Source organism: Miniopterus natalensis, chromosome 6 (assembly GCF_054644295.1).
Source record: "Miniopterus natalensis isolate mMinNat1 chromosome 6, mMinNat1.hap1, whole genome shotgun sequence".
NCBI lineage: Eukaryota > Metazoa > Chordata > Mammalia > Chiroptera > Miniopteridae > Miniopterus > Miniopterus natalensis.
Window position 1 is genome coordinate 27323109 of NC_142086.1, and position 20589 is coordinate 27343697.

General features: G+C 38.4%; 1 protein-coding gene across 1 annotated transcript in view; it reads right to left on the reverse strand.

Annotated features, from left to right (window-relative positions):
• Positions 1-448: 448 nt before the first annotated feature.
• The window catches only part of ADGRG7 (adhesion G protein-coupled receptor G7), a 46637-nt gene continuing 26496 nt past the window's right edge, over positions 449-20589 (reverse strand). Inside the window, exons 11-16 of the mRNA XM_016199731.2 lie at positions 19081-19193; positions 12234-12574; positions 10299-10389; positions 4687-4845; positions 2570-2726; positions 449-706 (exon numbers count right to left, since the gene is read on the reverse strand). Coding sequence (XP_016055217.2) covers positions 449-706; positions 2570-2726; positions 4687-4845; positions 10299-10389; positions 12234-12574; positions 19081-19193 — 1119 coding nt within the window. The remainder of the gene's footprint in view (positions 707-2569; positions 2727-4686; positions 4846-10298; positions 10390-12233; positions 12575-19080; positions 19194-20589) is intronic.

Consider the following 20589-nt stretch of genomic DNA (forward strand, 5'->3'; position numbering starts at 1 on the left):
CCCAGTCAGGGCACATGGCCGGTTGCGGGCTCGATCCATGACTCTCTCATCATTGATGTTTCTCTCTCTCTCTCTCCCTCTCCTTTCCTCTCTCTGAAATCAATAAAGGTATATTTTTTAAAAAAACTGAATTCACCTAAGGGCCTGCATTTGTATCGAAGCTGGTCACAGGTTTTATGACAGAAGGAGCAACGATGATCTTGGATTATCCTGAACGCCGGGTGGACTTCTTCGCCTCACTCGGGTAAGCATCTGTTGAAAGCCAGAAAAACTAGCAAACCCACGATCCCTGATGAGAATAAACAACAGGTTTGACCTGATTTTTAACCTGGAGCAAAACATATTGCGGGAGGCTTCCCGGGCGGCCTGGGTAAGAAAGGAAAGAAACAGGAAAAGCAGAACTCGCCCAGGCTGCGTTCAAAGGGCCGCGGCGGCAGCCGCCTTCGGGCTAGATGCTCGCGTCCGCCTGGTCGTCGGAGACCCACGTGTCCTCGGGGCCCGCGAAGGACTCGAGCAGCCGGAAGCGCTCGTGCAGCGCGGGCAGCGAGCGGAGCATGTTGTACACCCGCGCGCGCAGGCGCAGCGGGGCCGCCGCCGGCCGCAGCCTCACCCGGGCCGCGGACGCCGACAGCGACTGCAGGACTCTGGACGCCCTGCTCTGGAAGACTTTTGTCCTGACCGTGTAGAGGATAAAAATCTGCAGCCCCTGTTAGGCGGGATGAAAGCTTAGCGTCAGACAGGCGCGGAGCCAGCGGACGCGTGGTGATTCCGCCTCGCCCCCACCCTCTCTCCTCGGCCGCCGACACCCCAACTTGACACCCTGAGTAGCATCGGGAGCTGAGTTGACAGCACTGTGCCCGCGATTATTTCTTGATTTTGACAACGCCCTGGGGCTATACAAGGTAATTATCAATTTAGGGGAAGCTGGGCAAAGAGTACGTGGGAACTCGGCAGCACCGTTTTTTGGTGTGTGGTTTTTTTTTGCAACTTCTTGTGTTAAACTCTTTCAAAAGAAAAGTTGTTAAAAATAAATACTCATGGAGCCCGGCCGGCGTGGCTCAGCGGTTGAGCATCGATCTAGGATCCGGGGGATCCAGGTTCAATTCCCGGTTGGGGCACATGCCCGGGTTGCGGGCTCGATCCCCAGCAGGGGGCGTGCAGGAGGCAGCTGATCAATGACTCTCTCATCACTGATGTTTCCATCTCTCTCTCTCCCGCTCCCTTTCTCTCTCTGAAATCAATAAAGATATAATAAAAATAAATATCCATGGATGTCTTCCAGATTGGCATCCGTATGACCCCTAAGTCTTATAAGAATTTATTTCTAGAATTATATTCCATAACTTTGGGAGACTTCTGGCGCTATGGTAAGATAATCCAAAGACTCTGAGAGTCTGACTAACAGAATCAATACTTATTGGCAAGAGATAGACCAGTTCGCTGGACAAAGCAGGGGGATTAATCTGATTGTTAACCAGCAGATGGTATCTAACGCAGCTGAAGAAGGCCTTGATGACACAGGAAGTGCGCATGGGGACATGGGTTTCAGAAGGACAAAAATGGTCATTGGCCATTCTGTTTGTTCACGGGAGAGAAATTTATTTGGGGGACATGAGAAATCTGGTCTCTAGAAAAGCTCCTCTCTGTGCGGTATTTCATCTGGCTTCTCCAGAATTTAAATTCTAAGTAAAAGATAATACAGGATAGAATTTCTGGTTGTACAATAATTAGGAAAAGACCTAGACTATGGAGAATCCATGAAGACACTATCCTGTGGAAGTCTGTCTCACCACACACACACACACAAAAGTTAAGTATGTGATGTGGATTGTTAATTATTTTGATCTTGGTAATCATTCTACAATGTATAGGTATATCAAATCATCACATTGTACACTTTATATATATGCAATTATATTTGTCAGTTATTCTCAATTATCCCTCAGGAAAGTTTTTTAAAAGATAAAGTAAATAATCTTATAAAAATTTTAAAAGAGAGGGAAAGAGCCCTGGCCAGGTTGCTCAGTTGGAGCATCATCCCATACATCAAAAGGCCACGGGGTTGATTCCCAGTCGGGGTGCATACAGGAGGCAACCGATTGATGTTTCTCTCACATTGGTGTCTCTCTCTCTCTCTTCCTCACCTCTCCCTCTGAAATCAATAGAAAACAAAATTTTTTAATCCAGCCCACCCCATATGGGTCCAAGTTCCAGCAATAACTGTAACATTGTCTTTTCTGACCACAGTTAGTAGCTGCTGTGAACCTGTAGCATGGGAGAAAAGGAAAGGAAGTGTTTCCCAAGCTATTTGCCTGGCAAAGTCTCTCCTGCTCTGAGAAGAGGGACTAACATGATCCAAACTTAGGGATATTATATTCTATGTACTTTAGCAAAGGAAAGGACATAGTAGTTAAGTCATAAAGAACTTTCTTTTGTCTTCCCTCAAAGGATACTAAAATAGAACCTCTTAAAGGTACTAAGCAATGACCTTCAGGAAGCTTTAAAAGGAGCAAACTTTGGTGCACAGCAATATCACCTCCACTGCATGGTCTGTTACTTTCAGCCATACCTGAGTAGTGTTGAAGAGGCAGAATATGTAGCTGAAGACGACCCTGACGTTATCATTATCAGTCAGCATAAAGTATGCCAGAATCCAGGTCATTCCTAAAACGACTGCAATTGATACCGTGCTAAAAATCTTCTTTAGCACTGAAACCTTTTTTGTGCTAGGTAAGAGAAAGCAAGAAAGAAAATATGGTTCATTCAGTTATTTTTCTTATTAATATCATTGTTACCCTACTATTGAGAATATATATTCAGCTGCCCATATATACTGCTCATTTAACAACATTATGCCTCCGGTGGAAAAATGATACTAGACCTATGCCATGCTGGATAGAATCTGATTTGGCAAGCCTTATTAAGAAATACAGTGATAGCTGTATCAGGCATAAACAGTTCCTTCAATACTTACAGGCAAATTTCACAAAGAATCAATTCTTTCTTTGGAAGATAATTTTATTTTAGTGATTATTACTATTGGATTGGCCAGTGAGAAACTGTTTTTTGGGGTATCTGGAACCTTCCCATGATGGAGGCTGATAATGGGAATGAAAGGTTATTAAAGTGCAGAGTGATCTTCCCTTGATAGTGGGACAATTACTAATATCTCGCTGGTGAGAGGCAGTCAAGCAGAGGCTTGAAAGCATTTTTTCATCAGAGTTTGCCTTCTCTTATTGCTCTTTGGAACCCTGAGCCCACTATGTTAAGATGCCTGCACCACTTTAATGCAGGATGAGAGACCACGTGGAGAAAAGGTGAGTTTTCCCCACTGAGCAGCTACCACTCAATACCAACCCACCACTGTGTAATACCAGGCAAGAGAGTCACTCTAGATCATCCACCCACATTCAGGCCAGCCCAAACCAGGACAACTACCCAACCAACACTCAAACTTATGACAAATTATAAGCATTTGCCATTCTAAGCCATTAAGTTTTGGGGTGGTTTGTTATGCAGCAAAAGCTAACTGATACATGAAAGATAACTTGTTAAACAATTAAATCATAACATGCTTTTCATTGTAACAAAATTTAGAAATACAAATCTGGTTGATGTCTGAGGCCAAAACGACATTGTTTTGTATAAAGGAAATATAACCTAATTTGCAATTAGATTGAGAATTGCAAGATTTTTCTGCATTTCTAATAAAACATAGGTTTAAATGATTATCACTGATAATCTTTCCCCATATTTCTCATCAAATGGACTATCATTCATATAGAAAAGATGATACTACTCTTGATTGGTAAGTCACATATGTAAGCTGTCCCACTGATGAGAGTTGTTTTCATCATCTGTTCATACCAAGTGCATTGATTTGATGACCAGCAAAGCTCATGGATAAGTCTTGTTGGGCTAAGAATTAAACCTGAATTCATAGCTTCATTGGTACTGTGTTTTAACCAATTTTTACTGTGGGAGATGGGTGGTGGGGTGTGGGGAGAGAATATATTTAATATTTTCTGTTCTTTCTCTCCCCCCCCAAAAGCTTTTTCTGTTTATCAGGGATGATAATGAAAATGCTTATTGGGGTCCGAAAGGATATATAAAGGAGAGAAGCAGTCCACATGGGAACTGATGAAGAGAGCACATGCCCCATCTGCGGGGAATGTGGGCTTAATGTTGCCAGATGTTCCTTTTTCTTCCAAGAACAAAAAACACAAAATATTTTTAAGTGAAATATTCCTATTATTATATGTTTACAAGTAAAATATATAAATCCGTTATGTGATCCAAGCAACACATGTAAAACATAGGCTACAGCTACTAGTTTACAAAGTGAAAATACAGTTGCCGTCATCTATTCACAACCCTCTCATTTCTTTATTCAAACCTGATTTAATGAGTATTTGGGAGAAAACGGGTTGAGTTTTTTAGTTGGGCTCATATAGCACAAAAGTATGTTGTGTAATGCAGCAGACCCACACTGTAGTGCTGATGTTGGAAGATGAGAAGACCCACTTTCTTAGACAAAGTTTAAGAGAAACTCTGTCCTGCAAACCGCATGTCCCTGCCATTGTCCCAGAGCCTGAAAACCCCACTAGGAAGTGTGGCTGTGTGGCGGTGCTGCATCAGGTGCTGGCGAGTCATGCCTGCTGGCTGCCTATTTCCTGGGAATCTTACCTTGTCAGATTCTGGTTATTCTTCCACAGCACTTTGACTATAATGATGATAAGTATAACAACATTGCTGATGAGGATGATGGTCACAGGCAGAATGAAGGACCACAACAATGGACTTTCTATAGAAGAATCATCTCTTCCTGAAATTGCCAGCCAGCAGCTGTGGAGAGAAAAGACATGATTTCAGAAAGCTAAGAAAGGTGTCCATACTGTTTCTCCATGGTGTTGTCATTATTGACGTGCACTCGATGGAGAGAGGGTGTCCCTCTGCGTCCTATATATTTGAGATGACTTTCAAGAATTCAACCGACTAGAAGAATGAAATGTATTGGTTCTGCCATGTTCCTCTAGGAGACATTATGGGCTAGGGGAAAGAAAATGGGCTTTTGAGTCAGGCAGTCTCATATTCAAATGTCAATCTCAGTCATTAACTAGATGTCTGACTTTAGGCAAGTTATCATTTTATTTTATTTTTGAATATGTAGCACATCTAGATGGCTCAAAATTTAAATGGTGCAAACATTCATAGAGAGACAGGATCCCCTCCTACAATTATCCATAGTTGCCTAGTTTCTATCTCCAGTAGTAATCAATGTTTCTTGTGTATTCTTCCAGATTTAGGCTATGCATATACCAGCAAATGTATATTTTTTTCCTGACGTTTAAGCAAATGGTAACATATGATACTTCCATACCTTACTTAACAACATATCTTGGAGATCTTTCCGTATCAGAATATAAAGACACACCTCATTATTTTTTAGAGCTACATATTATTCCATTGTTTTGCTATACCATAAATTATTTAAACAGTCTCTTATTAATTGGTATTTTTAAAATTCAATGTTTAAAAATATTTGAGTAGTTATTTAAGCTCATTGCATTAGTTTTTGTTTGTTTTGTTTTGTTGTTGCTATTTGTGGCAGTAGTTTGGTGGTGTTTCCTTCCCATCTGCGAGGTGTAGTAATCATCTCCTGGCATTGTTGTAAGAATTAATTCATTCATTTAATAAGTACTTAAAGAGTATGTTATATGCCAGACACCATTCTAGATCCTAAGATATTAGCAATAAACAAAAAAAAACAAAATCCTTTTTTTAGTGAATTTATTCTAGTGCAGAGAAATTGGTAAAACTAACAAATAAATAAAATATATATCCTGTCAGATGGTGACAAGTGCTGTGGAGAAAAATAAAGCAGGTAATGTGGGTATTTATTACTGCGTGTGGGCATGGTTCATTTAATACAATGGTCAGGAAAAGCCTTATGGGGAAAAAAGTCATACTTGGGGAAAGATCTGAAGTAGATGAGGGGGAAAGGAATTTCAGGCAGAGGAAACAGCAAGTGCAGAGGCCTTGAGTTGAGGGCTAATGGAACAGCAAAGAGGCTACAGCGGCTAGAACAGAGTAAGTAGATGGGATTAGTGGAAAGATGTATATTATGTCAGGGTTTTATAGGCCATTGTATGCACTCTTGGCAAGAAAGAGAAACTTGATATAATATCTTGAGTTTTAAAAGTATTAGTCCAGCTAAATGCAAAGATAAGAGAAAGACATATGCAAAGGTAGAAAATCCGCCAAGAGTTTATTGCAATAATCTGGTGGCTTGGAACAGGAGAAGTGATTTTAAGAACTAGTATGGTTCCAACTAATTCAAAAGAATATATGCACCCCTATGTTCATTGCAGCATTATTTACAATAGCCAAGATTTGGAAGCAGCCCAAGTGATCATCAGTAGATGAGTAAAAATCTGTGGTACATCTACACAGTGGAACATTACTCAGCTACAAAGAAGAACAAAATCTTACCCTTTGCAACAGCACGGATGGATCTGGAGAACATTATACTAAGTGAAATAAGGCAGTCAGAGAAAGACAAATACCATATGATTTCATTCATATGTGGAATCTAATGAACAAAATAAACTAGCAAACAAAATAAAAACAGACTCATAGATAGAGAATAGACCAAAAGCTGTCAGAGGAGAGGGGGGTTGTGGGGCTGGGTGAAAAAGGTGAAGGGATTAAGCAGAAAGGACCTCATAGACATAGATAATAGCATGGGGGGAAGGAGGGTTGGGAGAGGCAGAAGAGGGTATAAGGGGAATAAATGGTAATGGAAGGAGACTTGGTGTGGGGTGGTAAACACACCATGCAATATACAGATGATGTATTATAGAACTGTACACCTAAAACCTATATAATTTTATTAACCAATGTCACTCCAATAAATTCAATAGAAAAAAGAAAAAAGAAATAGTCTGGTTCCAGGTATAAGTAAAGCAAAATTATTTATCTTATTGAAAGGTTGTATGTGAGATGAAAGAGACTTAAGGATGACTCCAGAGTCTTTGGCTGAGCTCCTGGAGGAATGGAATCATTAACTGACATAGGGAAGGTAATGGGAAGAGCAGGTTTGGGAGGGAAGACCAGGAGATGTCTTATTAGACAGCAAGTGGAGGTGTCAAGTAGGCATTTGGGTATTAATGTGAGAAGCTCTGGCATATATTTGGCATTCAATTAATGTATGTTTTCTTCCCCTCTAGGTAAAACACCATCATTATACATGTTAAAAGATTTCTAAACTGTTTTGCTTTGGATGCTGTTATCATTTAAATCATTACAAATCATATTTCTAATCTGAATGATCTACAAGGAAACTACAATGATGCTCAAGTCTCTGTAATGAATTAAAAAATGAAAAAGGGTGCCTCTAATCCACTAATACATAGAATAGGTCCATCCTTAAATAAAATGGCGAGAGTGAGCGAGTTTATCTTCAGGACTTCTGGCTTCCCTTTGCTTTCGCCTGTAACTGGAGAACAGCTCTCCTGTCATCCTCCATCTCACAATTCCCTACACAGGAGAAATGAGGGCACTTGGCTAAGAATTTAATGAAATCCTGATGGAAAGTCCTTTCAAATCTCAAGAAGCTTTTTTGGTGACTAAGCAAGTGACTATCAAAAGTTTGAAATGAAAAAGATGAACATGTCTTATCCAGGAAGCCTAAAGAAACACAGCTTATTTATTTATTTTTAAACATATCTTTATTGATTTCAGAGAGAGGAAAGGAGAGGGATAGAGAGACAGAAACATCAATGATGAGAGAGTCACTGATCAAGCCCGCAACCCGGGCATGTGCCCTGATGGAGAATCGAACCCCGATCGCCTGGATCCTAGGTTGACCCTCAACCGCTGAGGCACGCCCGGCTGGGCAGAAACACAGTTTAAAAGGGGAGGAGCCCGGCCAGCGTGGCTCAGCGGTTGAGCGTCAACCTAGGATCCAGGCGATCGGGGTTCGATTCCGGTCAGGGCACATGCCTGGGTTGCAGGCTAGGCAGCTGGTCAATGACTCATCATTGATTCTATCTCTCTCTCACTCCCTCTCCTTTCCTCTCTCTGAAATCAATAAAAATATATTTTAAAAAAAAAGGGAGAGGAAAAGATTAAGAAAGAAAACGAACAATCCAACTCTCCTGGATAAAGGAGACTTGCAAATGAATCTTGAGTTGTTTAAACTTTAGACGATACAGTTTCTGAGAATGACTACGCTATAGACGTGTGTGTGTACAAATGTCTGTAAGATTCCCCAACTACCTCACACTGATGGGGAGACCTGAAAAGGAAATAAGCTTGGGCACCCATGGTCATTAGGAAGGGTGCACCAGGAGGGGACTCCTCCTCACCACCTCTATCCTTTGTATTACTTGGAAAGAATCATGCTAAATTTGTTCTCACAACAGCCTCTCCCTTTATTATCCTTAATTTATTAACTCAGATTTTGAGAAGTAGACTGCTGAGGAGAGAGATGGATCCTAGAGTGAGACTAACCTCTGTAGGCCTGGAGCAAGATTTCTAGAGTGGGGATTGGAAAGTCATACCGTATAAGATGAACTGACAAACACTTATGGACCTGAGGCCTGGAGGGCATCATAAGTGGCCTCAGATGAAGTGTTTATCTTGCCTGTTGATTTTGCCATGAAGCACGCCATGAAGACAGCTTTCACATGCATAGCATACATTTGAATAATTTCCCCCTTCATGCATTATAATTTCTCATGATTACCTCAACCCTTCAAAAAAGCCTGAAAACAGCCTATATGATGGTGGTACAGAGAACTGGGGGACAGAGCATTAAGGAGGAACATGGCCTGCCCTGCCTTTGCCCCTTAATTGGTTCCTTCTTGCAAAGATAGCATGTCAGGGGAACTGGGTTAGGGTTTCAGGTATCACTGGCAGAGCAGGGAGCCGTGGGGCAGAGCATAGGATATTGAGGCTCAACCACTGGGAGGAAAACCAAAAGAGTCCCTCCTCTTTCTAAATAAATCCTGAAGGAATGTCACCCTTGATGCCTGCGTACAGGGTGGAATGTGAAGGATAAGGGTCCAAGAGGAGGCAGATGCTACACATCCTTTCCTCTCCCCACAACTTTTATTATCCGTCACCTAGCGTCTTCCCTAACAGCCAGTACTGTACTCATGAACAAATCAGGAAAGAATCTGCTCTCAATTATTTATAGCTCGGTGTGAATAAATTTAAGACAGTGGTCTTCTTTCTCCTAAAGGCTTTTTTAGGAGTAGGTCAAGCCCTGTGCCTGGGTTATGGTAGGAAATTAAAAATGCAATTTGAAGTAAATTATCTCTCCCATGAGATATTTGCATCTTCTCCCGATCTCTAATAGTGGAGTTCAAAATTTAAACTCATTAAAAGATACTTAACCCTAATTAAACGGAGAAAATAGTACCTGAAGTGTTTGGCTCCTAAAAATCAAACCAGGCAGGTAGCCTCCTATTCCACAGCTGGGCATAGGTAGGTTAGCCCTGGAAATAGGTAAGCACCCTAACACCACAGCCTCCCCTCGAGTGTATTGCACATTTCCAAGAGTTTTATTTTTATTTGAGTTGGTCTGGGTCTGAAGGTGGAATGTGGGGATAAGAATGATTGGGTTATAAGAAGAGGAGGGAGGGTCAGTTAAAGAGCAGTTGTTTCGTAGCAGAAATACACGTAGAAAGTTCAGCTCAGCTCTCTCCTCTCCCTCCCCACGCAAAAAGCCAACGCCATCCAGCCAGGAACTTCCACGATCAACAGTTATTCAGGCTGGAGTCACAGGGAGAATTTGTTATGTGTCATAAATCATCATGAAATATTCATTATAATCATATAAACATAAAATTGGCTCGTTAGCATGGATAGTGCTCTTCAGGTTATGACAGGTTTCCACATTTTTTTCACCCCTCACAGGAACCGCTGAGCAGGTGCTTCTGTTATTGTGGTTCTGTTATCTACATGAGAAAACTATGGCAAGATGTCACTGAGGATCACACCTATTTTGTCCTATAATTTTTCAGACAATAAAAAGTTCAATTTAACATAAGAAAGTTCAAATTTATAAATTTAGGAGGTAAATGCTTGCTTTACCAAAAGATTTATCAGAGGAAACTTTCATGTCACCATATTTAAAATATAATGTGTTCTTTGAGAATTTGAAACACCCACTTGGAATATGACAATTACTATAAAGTGAGAGGCATGTGTACAGTGACAGTTGGACTCAACATCACTGAATAGTTGCACTCATATCAAAGACATGGGCATCTTAAAATATATAAACTCACATTTCTTCTTGCCGGTAGTTTAACTCCCATTGTGAAGGATCCTGAGAAAAAGTAATTCCCATCGTCATAGCCACCACGACAGCTGGGACTCCTAGATGATAAAGAGAGGCACAGAATTAATAATTTACCTAAGACTGGGATTAATTATAAAAGATCATGAATGAATTATACAATTCACCCTTTTCAGGATGTATTGTTCTTTCCACTATAGACAATGTACTAAATGACCCTACAGATGTAGGTCAACAGTTTTCAATTTATTTTTCTTAAAGAGTCACTCTAATTGTCTTTCTTAAACATTTCTTTTAAAGTAGCTAGAAAGTTTTTTGTGGTCTAAATCTCAAATCAAATTAATAGAGATGTTGAAGGATATTAACATCTTGAAGTTAGCTTATGACATATCTAGTAGAGCTGCCTTGATCCACCTGCCTCCATAGAACTATGAGCTCCTGGGTGGAAGGCACTTTTACTGATTTCTGAATTTTCTATCTCCCCAACCTCAAGGCCTGGTACTACTAGGCTTTCAATAGGCATTTGGTTAAATTAAATTATTTCCATTAGAAAAATGGAAATTAAAACCACAATGAGATATTGCCTCACACCTGCCAGAATGGCTGTCATCAATAAATCAACAAACAAGTGTCGGCGAGGATGTGGAGATAAGGGAACCCTAGTACACTGCTGGTGGGAATGCCAACTGGTGCAGCCACTATGGAAAGCAGTATGGAGGTTCCTCAAAAATTAAAAATGAAACTGCCTTATGACCCAGCAATTCCACTTCTGGGAATATATCTAAAGAAACAGGAAACGCTAATTCAAAAGAATATGTGCACCCCTATGTTGGGAGCCAGTGACTTGTCTGGACATGGTCCACGTCACCTGAGGGTCTGGAGTCAGGGACTCGACCCTCCCCACAATGACCCTGGATATTGAGAGCCCGCTATGTGTCTGGACATGGTCCACGTAGCCTGAGGCTCTGGAGCCAAGGACTCATCCCTCTCCAAAGATTCCTGTGGGGAGCCGAAATTAAGATAGTTACAAAGGTCTGAGCTCATGCAGGAGGCAGGATGTTTACGCTAAAAGTGTGTCTGTGCAGCCTGGGAAGAACTACTTTGTATCACCCTCACTTTCTTACCAGTTGTTTGTTGCTCACTATATAATAAAGGCGTTGAAGCCATTTGGGGCTGCACCTCATTGGAGGGCAGCCCTCCTGATCCCATAACTGTGTTTGTCTCTAATTCCCACCGCTCGAACTCAGGTTTGTTCGTCTTTCAGGCTGGTTCCTGACACCCCTATGTTCATTGCAGAATTATTTACAATAGCTAAGGTATGGAAGCAGCCCAAGTGCGCATCAGTAGATGAGTGGGTAAAAGAGCTATGGTACATCTACCCAATGGAATACTACTTGGCCATAAAAAAGGAAGGAAATCTTACCCTTTGCAACAGCATGATGGACCTGGAGAGCATTATGCTAAGTGAAATGAGCCAGCAGAAAAGGCAAGTACCGTATGATTTTACTCATATGAGGAATCTAATGAACAATATAAATTAACAAACAAAACAGAAACAGACTCATAGATAGAGCCAGGCTGACAGCTGTCAGGGGGGAGGGAGTTGTGGGGCTGGGTTAAAAAGGTGAAGGGATTAAGAAAAAAGCAAAAAAACCTCATAGACAACAGTATGGCGATTGATTACCAGAGGGAAAGGGGAGGTGGGGGAGGTAGAAGCGGATAAAAGGGGGATGAATAGTGATGGAAGACTTGACTTGCAGTAATGAACACACAATGCAATATACAAATGATGTACTATAGGATTGTACATCTAAAACTTATATAACAATGTCACCCCAATAAGTAGAAAAAAAATAAAAGTGATTGCAAAATTAATATTTCAACAAAACCAAATTCCTAAGTAAGTAGAGAAGCAAACTCTTACCCCATCCAATTAAAGAAATGTAAAGAGTGAAATGTCGAGGAAGAGGCTTCATGGTCCTAATGAGAAGGAAATAGAGCTGTGCAGCACTGAGTCCAGTCCAGGTAAACGTCACTAACAGAAAATAGTGCAGCAAGGCAGCAATCGCCGTGCACTGGGCATTCGAAGTGTCCATAATTTCTCTTGTGGGAACTTCATTTTTATTAGAATCAGTACGATTGATGTCCCTTGTGTCTAAGTTCTTATTGGAGTTTTCAATTCCAAACACAAAGAGGAGATTGAAAATCAACATTGATGTGCACAGACTGACCAATACCCAGGTTACTGAAGTTTTCCTGACTTTCCTGAAAATAAATTAGTAAGTATAATTAAATAAATAAACAAAATAACTGCAAAACATAAATTCAAGTGAAATTGTGAGGAAACAAAGGAATATTATTATCCAATGTAAATCCAGCTCGTAGCCCAGTGGCCAGCTGGTAAATCTACCTTCCCACTACACCAGAAAATCATACTCCATTCTTATCTCATTTCCACAAGGAAGTGAGTTAGAAAAAACAGGTTGTTACATCCTTTCTTGAAATTGTATTCTAATTAAAGGTGATAGCTATTCTCCACGGATGGCCCCCAATGAATTCTACTTCCCAGTATTTATGCCCTGTATATTTACCTGCTAGGGTTGTTGTCCTGTGATTTGTTTTAATTAACAGGATGCAGCAGAAGGCCTAGGGCCAACTTATTCATTAGATTGAGTAGTGCTTAGGGCCCGCAATACTTCTTTTTATGACCCACAACAATGTTTCAACTCCTTTTCTTTTCTTTTCTTTTTTATTCTTAAGGCATTCATTTATTAAAACATTCTCTGCCTAGACTTTACATTAGCTTAAAATTTTCAATCCAAAAGAAAACAATAAAAACGAACTTTTATGTCAAAGAAAGAAATTTAGCATATAATATTAATATGTTCATCTTTATACCAATGCTATCATAAAATATAATGTTTCTCCTTTTTTTATGGAGGAGAGTCTCACAAAGGCAAAAGTGCCTAGGACACATGAAAGTCATAACAAGCTTTCCTTTTCTGCTCCTGGGAGTTCTGAGCCACCACGTAAAATTCCAGCTACCCTGTAAAAGAACCTCATGGAAATGCTCTGAGACTATGTGGAGAGAAAGACCAGCCTTTGCAGCATCCCAGCGGAGCCTTAAGATGACTCCAATCCTGTGACTGCAGTCTCATGGGAGACCCAAGGTGAGACCTTTGGAAGAACCGTCCAACTGAGCCCAATCAAGTCACAGAATCATTAGAGATAATAAATTGTTGTTTCAAGACACTAAGTTTTAGGGAGGTTTTTTATAGTGCAATAGACCGTAACTCCTCTAGATTTGCAAGGACATACAAAGGCTATCTACAGAAAGGTTCTAAAAGGATTTTTCAAATTTTCAAAATAGAAAATTATTGCACATTAGTAGATGAACCCATATGCAAAAGTTTCTTGAGTTTTTAAAAGTATTTTATTCTAAAATTTATGAGTAAATTTTAAAAGAATAAGGCCAGATATAATTTTTAACTAACTTTATAATTTTAAGTAACATTACACTTATTAAACTAACAAAATGCTTTAATCTAACAAACTGCTATAAGGTTTAGCATACATTACATTTAAAGAGTGAGGCTCCTGTAAACACTTCAGATTAAGTAAAAATATTTAAAATTTGTTTACTGGCCCATTGCTACTAATGATATTCTTCATAATTTGAATAGACTGATGATTATTATCTCTGTAAATGACTTATATTCAACAAAAAGTCACATGTGTCTTTTCTGTAAGACACCTCATGGAGTATCTCCCAAGGACTATAGTTCCAAGGACCATACTTTGGGAAATACTGATAGTCAAATGGCCAAGATGTTATGAATGGACCTTTTAATGTCTAGCGTGCCCAAGGACTTTCATAGGAAGATAAAATTCTGAATGTAGAACCAAGTGCTCTTTAAATTTTTTTCTTCTTCTTCTTATATTTACCTAAGATTTTGCTAGAAAAACTTTTTCTCATTTTGTATACAGGCTGACATTTTTTAACAGTAGTATTCAGAAGACAGTGAGATGAAATAGAGAAAGAGTTGGGGAGAAAGAGAGAGGAGAGAGAGAGATCTGCAGTGGCCCATGTGTGTATCTGGACATTGGCAGAGAATTCAAGATTGCCCTTAATAAAGTTGATCTCAAGTGTGAGGTTTGATATTCTTTTTACTGTGAGTGTATTGTTTTCCATAATGTTTAAAGGCAGATATATCCTTAAATCCCTTCTAGTGACATTACAGTTCTCTGTAGACTATGGTATACAGTCCTATATTAATGAAAGTTATAAAATCTTCAGTCACTACTATCTAAATAAACCCTTTTCGATTTTTCAGGTGACAAGGCCTCTTAGAGTAACTGTTTCCCAAAGTTTATTACTGTGCTTGAAGTTCTAACATCTTCAAGTGCCCCTCTGTTTTTAATGTCCCAGAATTTGATAAGTCTGTTTGCTGATTATATGTCCTTTATGATTTTATAACATTCCATCATGATCTTTCTCAGTCTTTGGATTTTTATGCTGAATAAAAACCTTATATTCAAACAGAACTTTGTCCATCCTCTTGACATTTTAGTTGAGATTTAGTTGAGACCTACAAAAAATACTCAAAAGAATCCTTTTATATAAAGTTACTTTCTAATTTTTCTCCAATTTCAAACATAAATTATAATCCACAGGAGAATAGGCTTTTTTCAAATAGTTTGGCTCTTCTATATATTACTATATTCTGTGCCCTATTATATATACACACAAATATATATTACATATAATAAAAAATATACATATTATTTTTATATGGGAACCTGCCCATAACAAAGAAAACTATTTGATTCAGGATTTTAAAATCAACACAATTTTGTTTTTGTTTTTCTTTCCTGATGAGTTTTTAGTGACAATTATGGCAGCACCGTTGTGCTAAGAAACATGTTGATAGAAGATGCAAAAAAATCTGATGACAATTAGGAGTGAAATTTTAGGCAAAGAAACTAGTTATGCCGCCACCACAATTATTCCCATGGGATCAAATAATTGTCTGTTCCAGTGTGGTGATGGTAGAAATACAAATAAAAAGACAAATATAAGAGCCATTTCTTTTTGTAAAACTGACTTGTAATTACATGGCATGTAATTTTCCTTCAAGGCACTTACCACCTTTGTAATTATATATTTATTTCCGTATATATTTGTATAACATTTGTCTTCCCCCTGAAAATGTAAATACCATGAGAGATGGGAACTTATCTGTCTTGTTCATAGTAAGCACTCAATATAAAAATTTTAAATGAATGACAAGATACTCATTGAGTGTGAAAGATAAAGAAGAGAAGTCTTTGGGAAAATGGCTGATTCTAAGTATGGGGCAGAGAAAGTGATAGATGGGCCGTTGTCATCTTGCTGTGGCTGAAATAAGTGCTTAGGATGGACAGGGACGTCACAAAACAACACAAAGCGGTTCCCTCTGGTTACATTGGAGAGTACACTTTTTAAAAAATATATGTTTTTACTGATTTTTTAAAAGAGAGAGGACGGCAGAAGGAGAGAGAGAGAAACATCCATGAGAAAAACAGCAATCGGCTGCCTCCTGCACTGTCCCCCTGGGGATCGAGCCCACAGCCGGGCCACGCGCCCTGACCGGGAATCAAAACAGTGGCGTCGGGTGCATTTTTTACAAAGGTATATAGTGACTAAATATAGAATGATAGGTTAAAAAATTATTATTTTCAACCACCAGTGAAAGAGCACATTGCAGTAAGGAACATCAGTGGCTACCAGAACCATCGAGTGGAAGGTGGGGCGAGGATAGCAGCAGTCTCAGGGCATCACCCCAGGGGTTACCTGTTATTTACAAAGGGACAAAGTGAACCTTTACAATATAGAAATCTTGCGGACACCGCTTTAAACAAGGAACCGAACTTAACCAGTAATGGCACAGACCGACACCGTGTACTTCTTGCTGCGTCACACTGGAAGACTTAATGACTTAGTGCTCTCCTAAAAAATATTTGGCCTGTATCTAATCATGAGGAAAATTTCGGACAAATCCGAAATTGTAGAATATTCCACCTCCTGCAAAATAACTGACCTGAATACTTCAGAAGTTTTAATGTCGTGAAAGACCAAAACAAAAAAACAAAGCAAAGGAATTAGCCCAGGCTGGGTGGCTCGGTTGGCTGGAGCTTCGTCCCGTACACCGAAAGGTTCCGGGTTCGATTCCAGGTCAGGGCACAGACCTAGGTTGCAGTTTCCTCTCCCCGCGCGGGGAGTGTTTGGGAGGCAACCGATGGATCTCTCTCTCTCTCTCTCTCTCTCTCTCTCTCTCAAAAATCAATAAACATATCCTCAGTGAGAATAAAAAAAAAGCAGAGGAATTATTCTAGGCTAAAGGAGAATAAACAGATATGACAACTAAATAAATTGAGGGGAAAAACAGCTATAACAGACATTCTTGGGACAATTAGAAGAAGTCTGAATATGCATTATATATTAACACAATAACAATATATTAATGTTAAATTTCTTGGGTTAAAGTTCCTGAGTGAGACTAAGGGTATTATACCATGTAGGAGACTGCCCTTGTTCTTAGGAGATATGTGCTCAGAGTTTAGAAATGAGAGTCATGATGCCTACAACTTACTTTCAGAATTTCAGGGAAAAAATAGAAAAAAAGATAGAGCAAAATATTAAAAACTGGTGAATGTAGGTGAAGGGTATATGGATGTTCAGTGTTCTCTTTCAACTTTTCTGTAGGTTTTTAAAAATTTATCTTTATTGTTTAAAGTATTACAGATGTCCCCTTTTTTCCCCATTGACCCCTTCTACCCCGCAACCACCTTCCACCCCAGGCCTTCATTACACTATTGTCTGTAGGTTTTTTAAAAAATAAAACTTCAGGAAAAAAATTTAAACAGCAGTACCTTTAAAATAAAGAAATTATATGCATATATGCATAACCAGTGGACACAGACAATAGTGGGGTGAAGGCCTGGGGTGGGGCAGGGGCTGGGAGGAGGCGGGCTAAAGGGGGAGGGATTGGGGGACATCTGTAATACTGTCAACAATAAAAAAATTTTTTAAATAAACTGAAGCCTGGGCCGGTTGCTCAGTTGGTTGGAGCATTGTGTCCTGCACCAAAAAGGTTGCAGGTTCCATTCCAGGTCAGGGCACATACCCAGATGGCGAGTTCAGTCCCCACCTGGGGCACTTACAGGGAAATAAGAGATTATCTATCTATATCTATCTATCTATCTATCTATCTATCTATCTATCTATCTATCTATCTATCTATCTATCATCTATCTATCATCTATCATCTATCTATCATCTATCTATCATCTATCATCTATCTATCTATCTATCATCTATCTATATCTATCTGTCTATCTATCTATCTATCTATCTATCATCTATCTATCTATCATCTATCATCTATCTATATCTATCTGTCTATCTGTCTATCTATCTATCTATCTATCTATCTATCTATCTATCTATCTATCATCTATCTATCATCTATCTATATCTATCTATCTGTCTACCTGTCTATCTATCTATCATCTATCTATCTATCTATCTATCTATCTATCTATCTATCTATCATCTATCTATCTATCTATCTATCTATCTATCTATCTATCTATATCATCTATCTATATCTATCTGTCTATCTATCTATCTATCTATCTATCTATCTATCTATCTATCTATCTATCATCTATCTATCTATCATCTATCATCTATCTATCTATCTATCTATCTATCTATCTATCTATCTATCTATCTATCATCTATCTATCGATCGATCTATCTATCATCTATCATCTATCTATACTCTCCCTCCCTGTCTCTCTCTCTCTCAAAAAAGTCAATAAACATATCCTCAGGTGAGGATTAAAATAAATAAATAAATAACTGTAAATCTAAAAATCTGAGAAAACAGTTATGAAGGAATTTAGTAGCGAGAAATAATTCTGAAGGGAAGAGGAATTTGAGATATCTTGAGTGTGAGAGGAGAAGCGGGTAGGAGTGCACAATAGGCCCATTTACTCCACAGATATTCCTCTGCCATGTATGAGCCAGGTATCGCGGTCAGTCTTGGGGATACAGTGATGAAAACAAAGCAAACCAACAACAGCAAAAACAAAATCAGAGGAGGTCCCTGTTCTCATCAGTTTTCATGCTGATGGGGAAAACCGATAGTACACAAGTAAACGAGCAAGCTTACGCGTCCAGATTCTTAAAAATGTAGCATGTAACAAAAAAACAAAAGTGCTAGACCAAACTGGACCTTGAGTGAGGGGGCCAAGGTGGAGAGAAATACATATTTATAAGTAATTTTTAATTAGATTTTTAAAACTATGGAATTTAAAAACTTTAAAAAGTTTCATCATTTGAAAAGAATATATTTTTAAAATTATTCTTATTTTCAAAAACTTTGCTGCTTAGCAATATTTCTTTCTTCTACAAATGCAAAATAGTAATTATGGCTCTATTCAATGCAAAGGAACTGTGACATGTTAATTTTAAATGACAAACTTGTAATTGTATGGTATGTAATTTTCTTTCAAAGCACTTACCAGTTTGCAATCATATACTTATTTGTGTGTATTTCTTAGCCTCTCCAGGCTTGAGTGTCTTCTTCTGTAAAAATGAATGTGTTGAACTAAATCTGATTTCCCTTCTAGTTTCGAGAAACTATATTCTGATGATAATATGCTCAGAGGAAATGAAAAGGACAGCAATTTCTCTCATGAGAGGAGCCAGCTTCCCTTCTTACCTGGTGACAATCTGAAATATAATTGTGAGAGCCAGGCCAGTAATGGACAGCGCACATCCAAAGGTGGATAATTTGTCAAGTGGGTCAGGATATTTATAGTTCCTTTTGAAACTCTGGAAAATAAGACAAGACTAATATTTTTAAATAATCATTACTGAAATGTCTATGAAAGTCAACATCATGAGAAGTTACATTGGTCAAAATAACCAGATAATTGTTACATATGTCTTCTTTTTATAACTGTTGATATATTTTAAAAGGGAATAAATGAACCCCTTATTGCTAAGCAGTTTACGTGAAGTAGGGCTTGACAAGTTATTAACTAATTCAGTAAGGGAAAACCTACATACTGTTCCTCAGTGTGTAAAATCAAAGTTGTTTGGGTGAGATCTAAATTGGCTAGAGTTGCTTCATTTATCCATCACAATATTTTTATGTGTAACTATAATCCAAGGGTAAATCAGCATATCTAAGCTGATGCCCTAAAAATAAAGTTGCAGAAATATTTTTAAGAATATGAAAAGATGTTCACATGATCCTGTCATTTTTTAAAGGCCTAGTTTTTGTGTAATATATCTCTGTCTATCCCAGTATTTTAGTATATATCCATGAAAAGTATATTTCATGTAAGTATGTGTTCTTAGAACTCTAGAAAGGTAATAATAGTGGTGACTGGTGGGTAAGATATATATGGATATATATATAATTATTCTTGCTTGTCTGTACTTTCTAATTTTCTTAATTGTTAAAATTTAAAAAGTCATATGTGTTTATTTATAAAACATGAAAGTAATATAGACACATAATTTTAAAAGCATGTTTCTCTTTACTGTCAGCTACCCCACATCTTACCCTACCTCTTGAAATCCTGTCTCTTCTACAAAGGGGACCTTTTTTTATGTGCTTATAAATATTATCTATGTCTCTTGCACAAATACATAGGGGTTTGTTAACATTATAATAGAATTATTCTCGAATTGCTGTTGAAGATCTCATAAAATTTTTCTTTACCAGTATATTTCTGTTCCGTAGATAAACTTTCATACTTTATGCAGTATATATTTTTTATGTAGAAATAAAAATAAGATAAACTTCATTTTAAATAATAATAAAAATTTCATGTTGACAAAAAATCGTAGATAATACCTAGATCTTCAGATCATAGAAATCATCTCTTCACTTAGAGCCTGCCTGCTCTTACTTTACATACTATTCTAATCAGCCTTTTGAAAAATTTTGCAACCCAAAACGAACTGCAAATATGAGTAGGTAGTCACTGAGGCAGATTCAGATAATAGTGAGAAGAACTAGCTGAAAGCCTGACCTCAAGAACAGGAAAAAAGTAACTATGACAGTGTACTGTCTTGTTTACTATTCACAACGTCTGAGCTACCAAAAAAGTTAACATTTTACCTTTATTATGTTCTGATTGAGAAAGCGCATCTCTGTGTAATACAAGTTACAAAATAAACAATCAAAATCAACTAAGGTTTTATAACTAAAATAAGA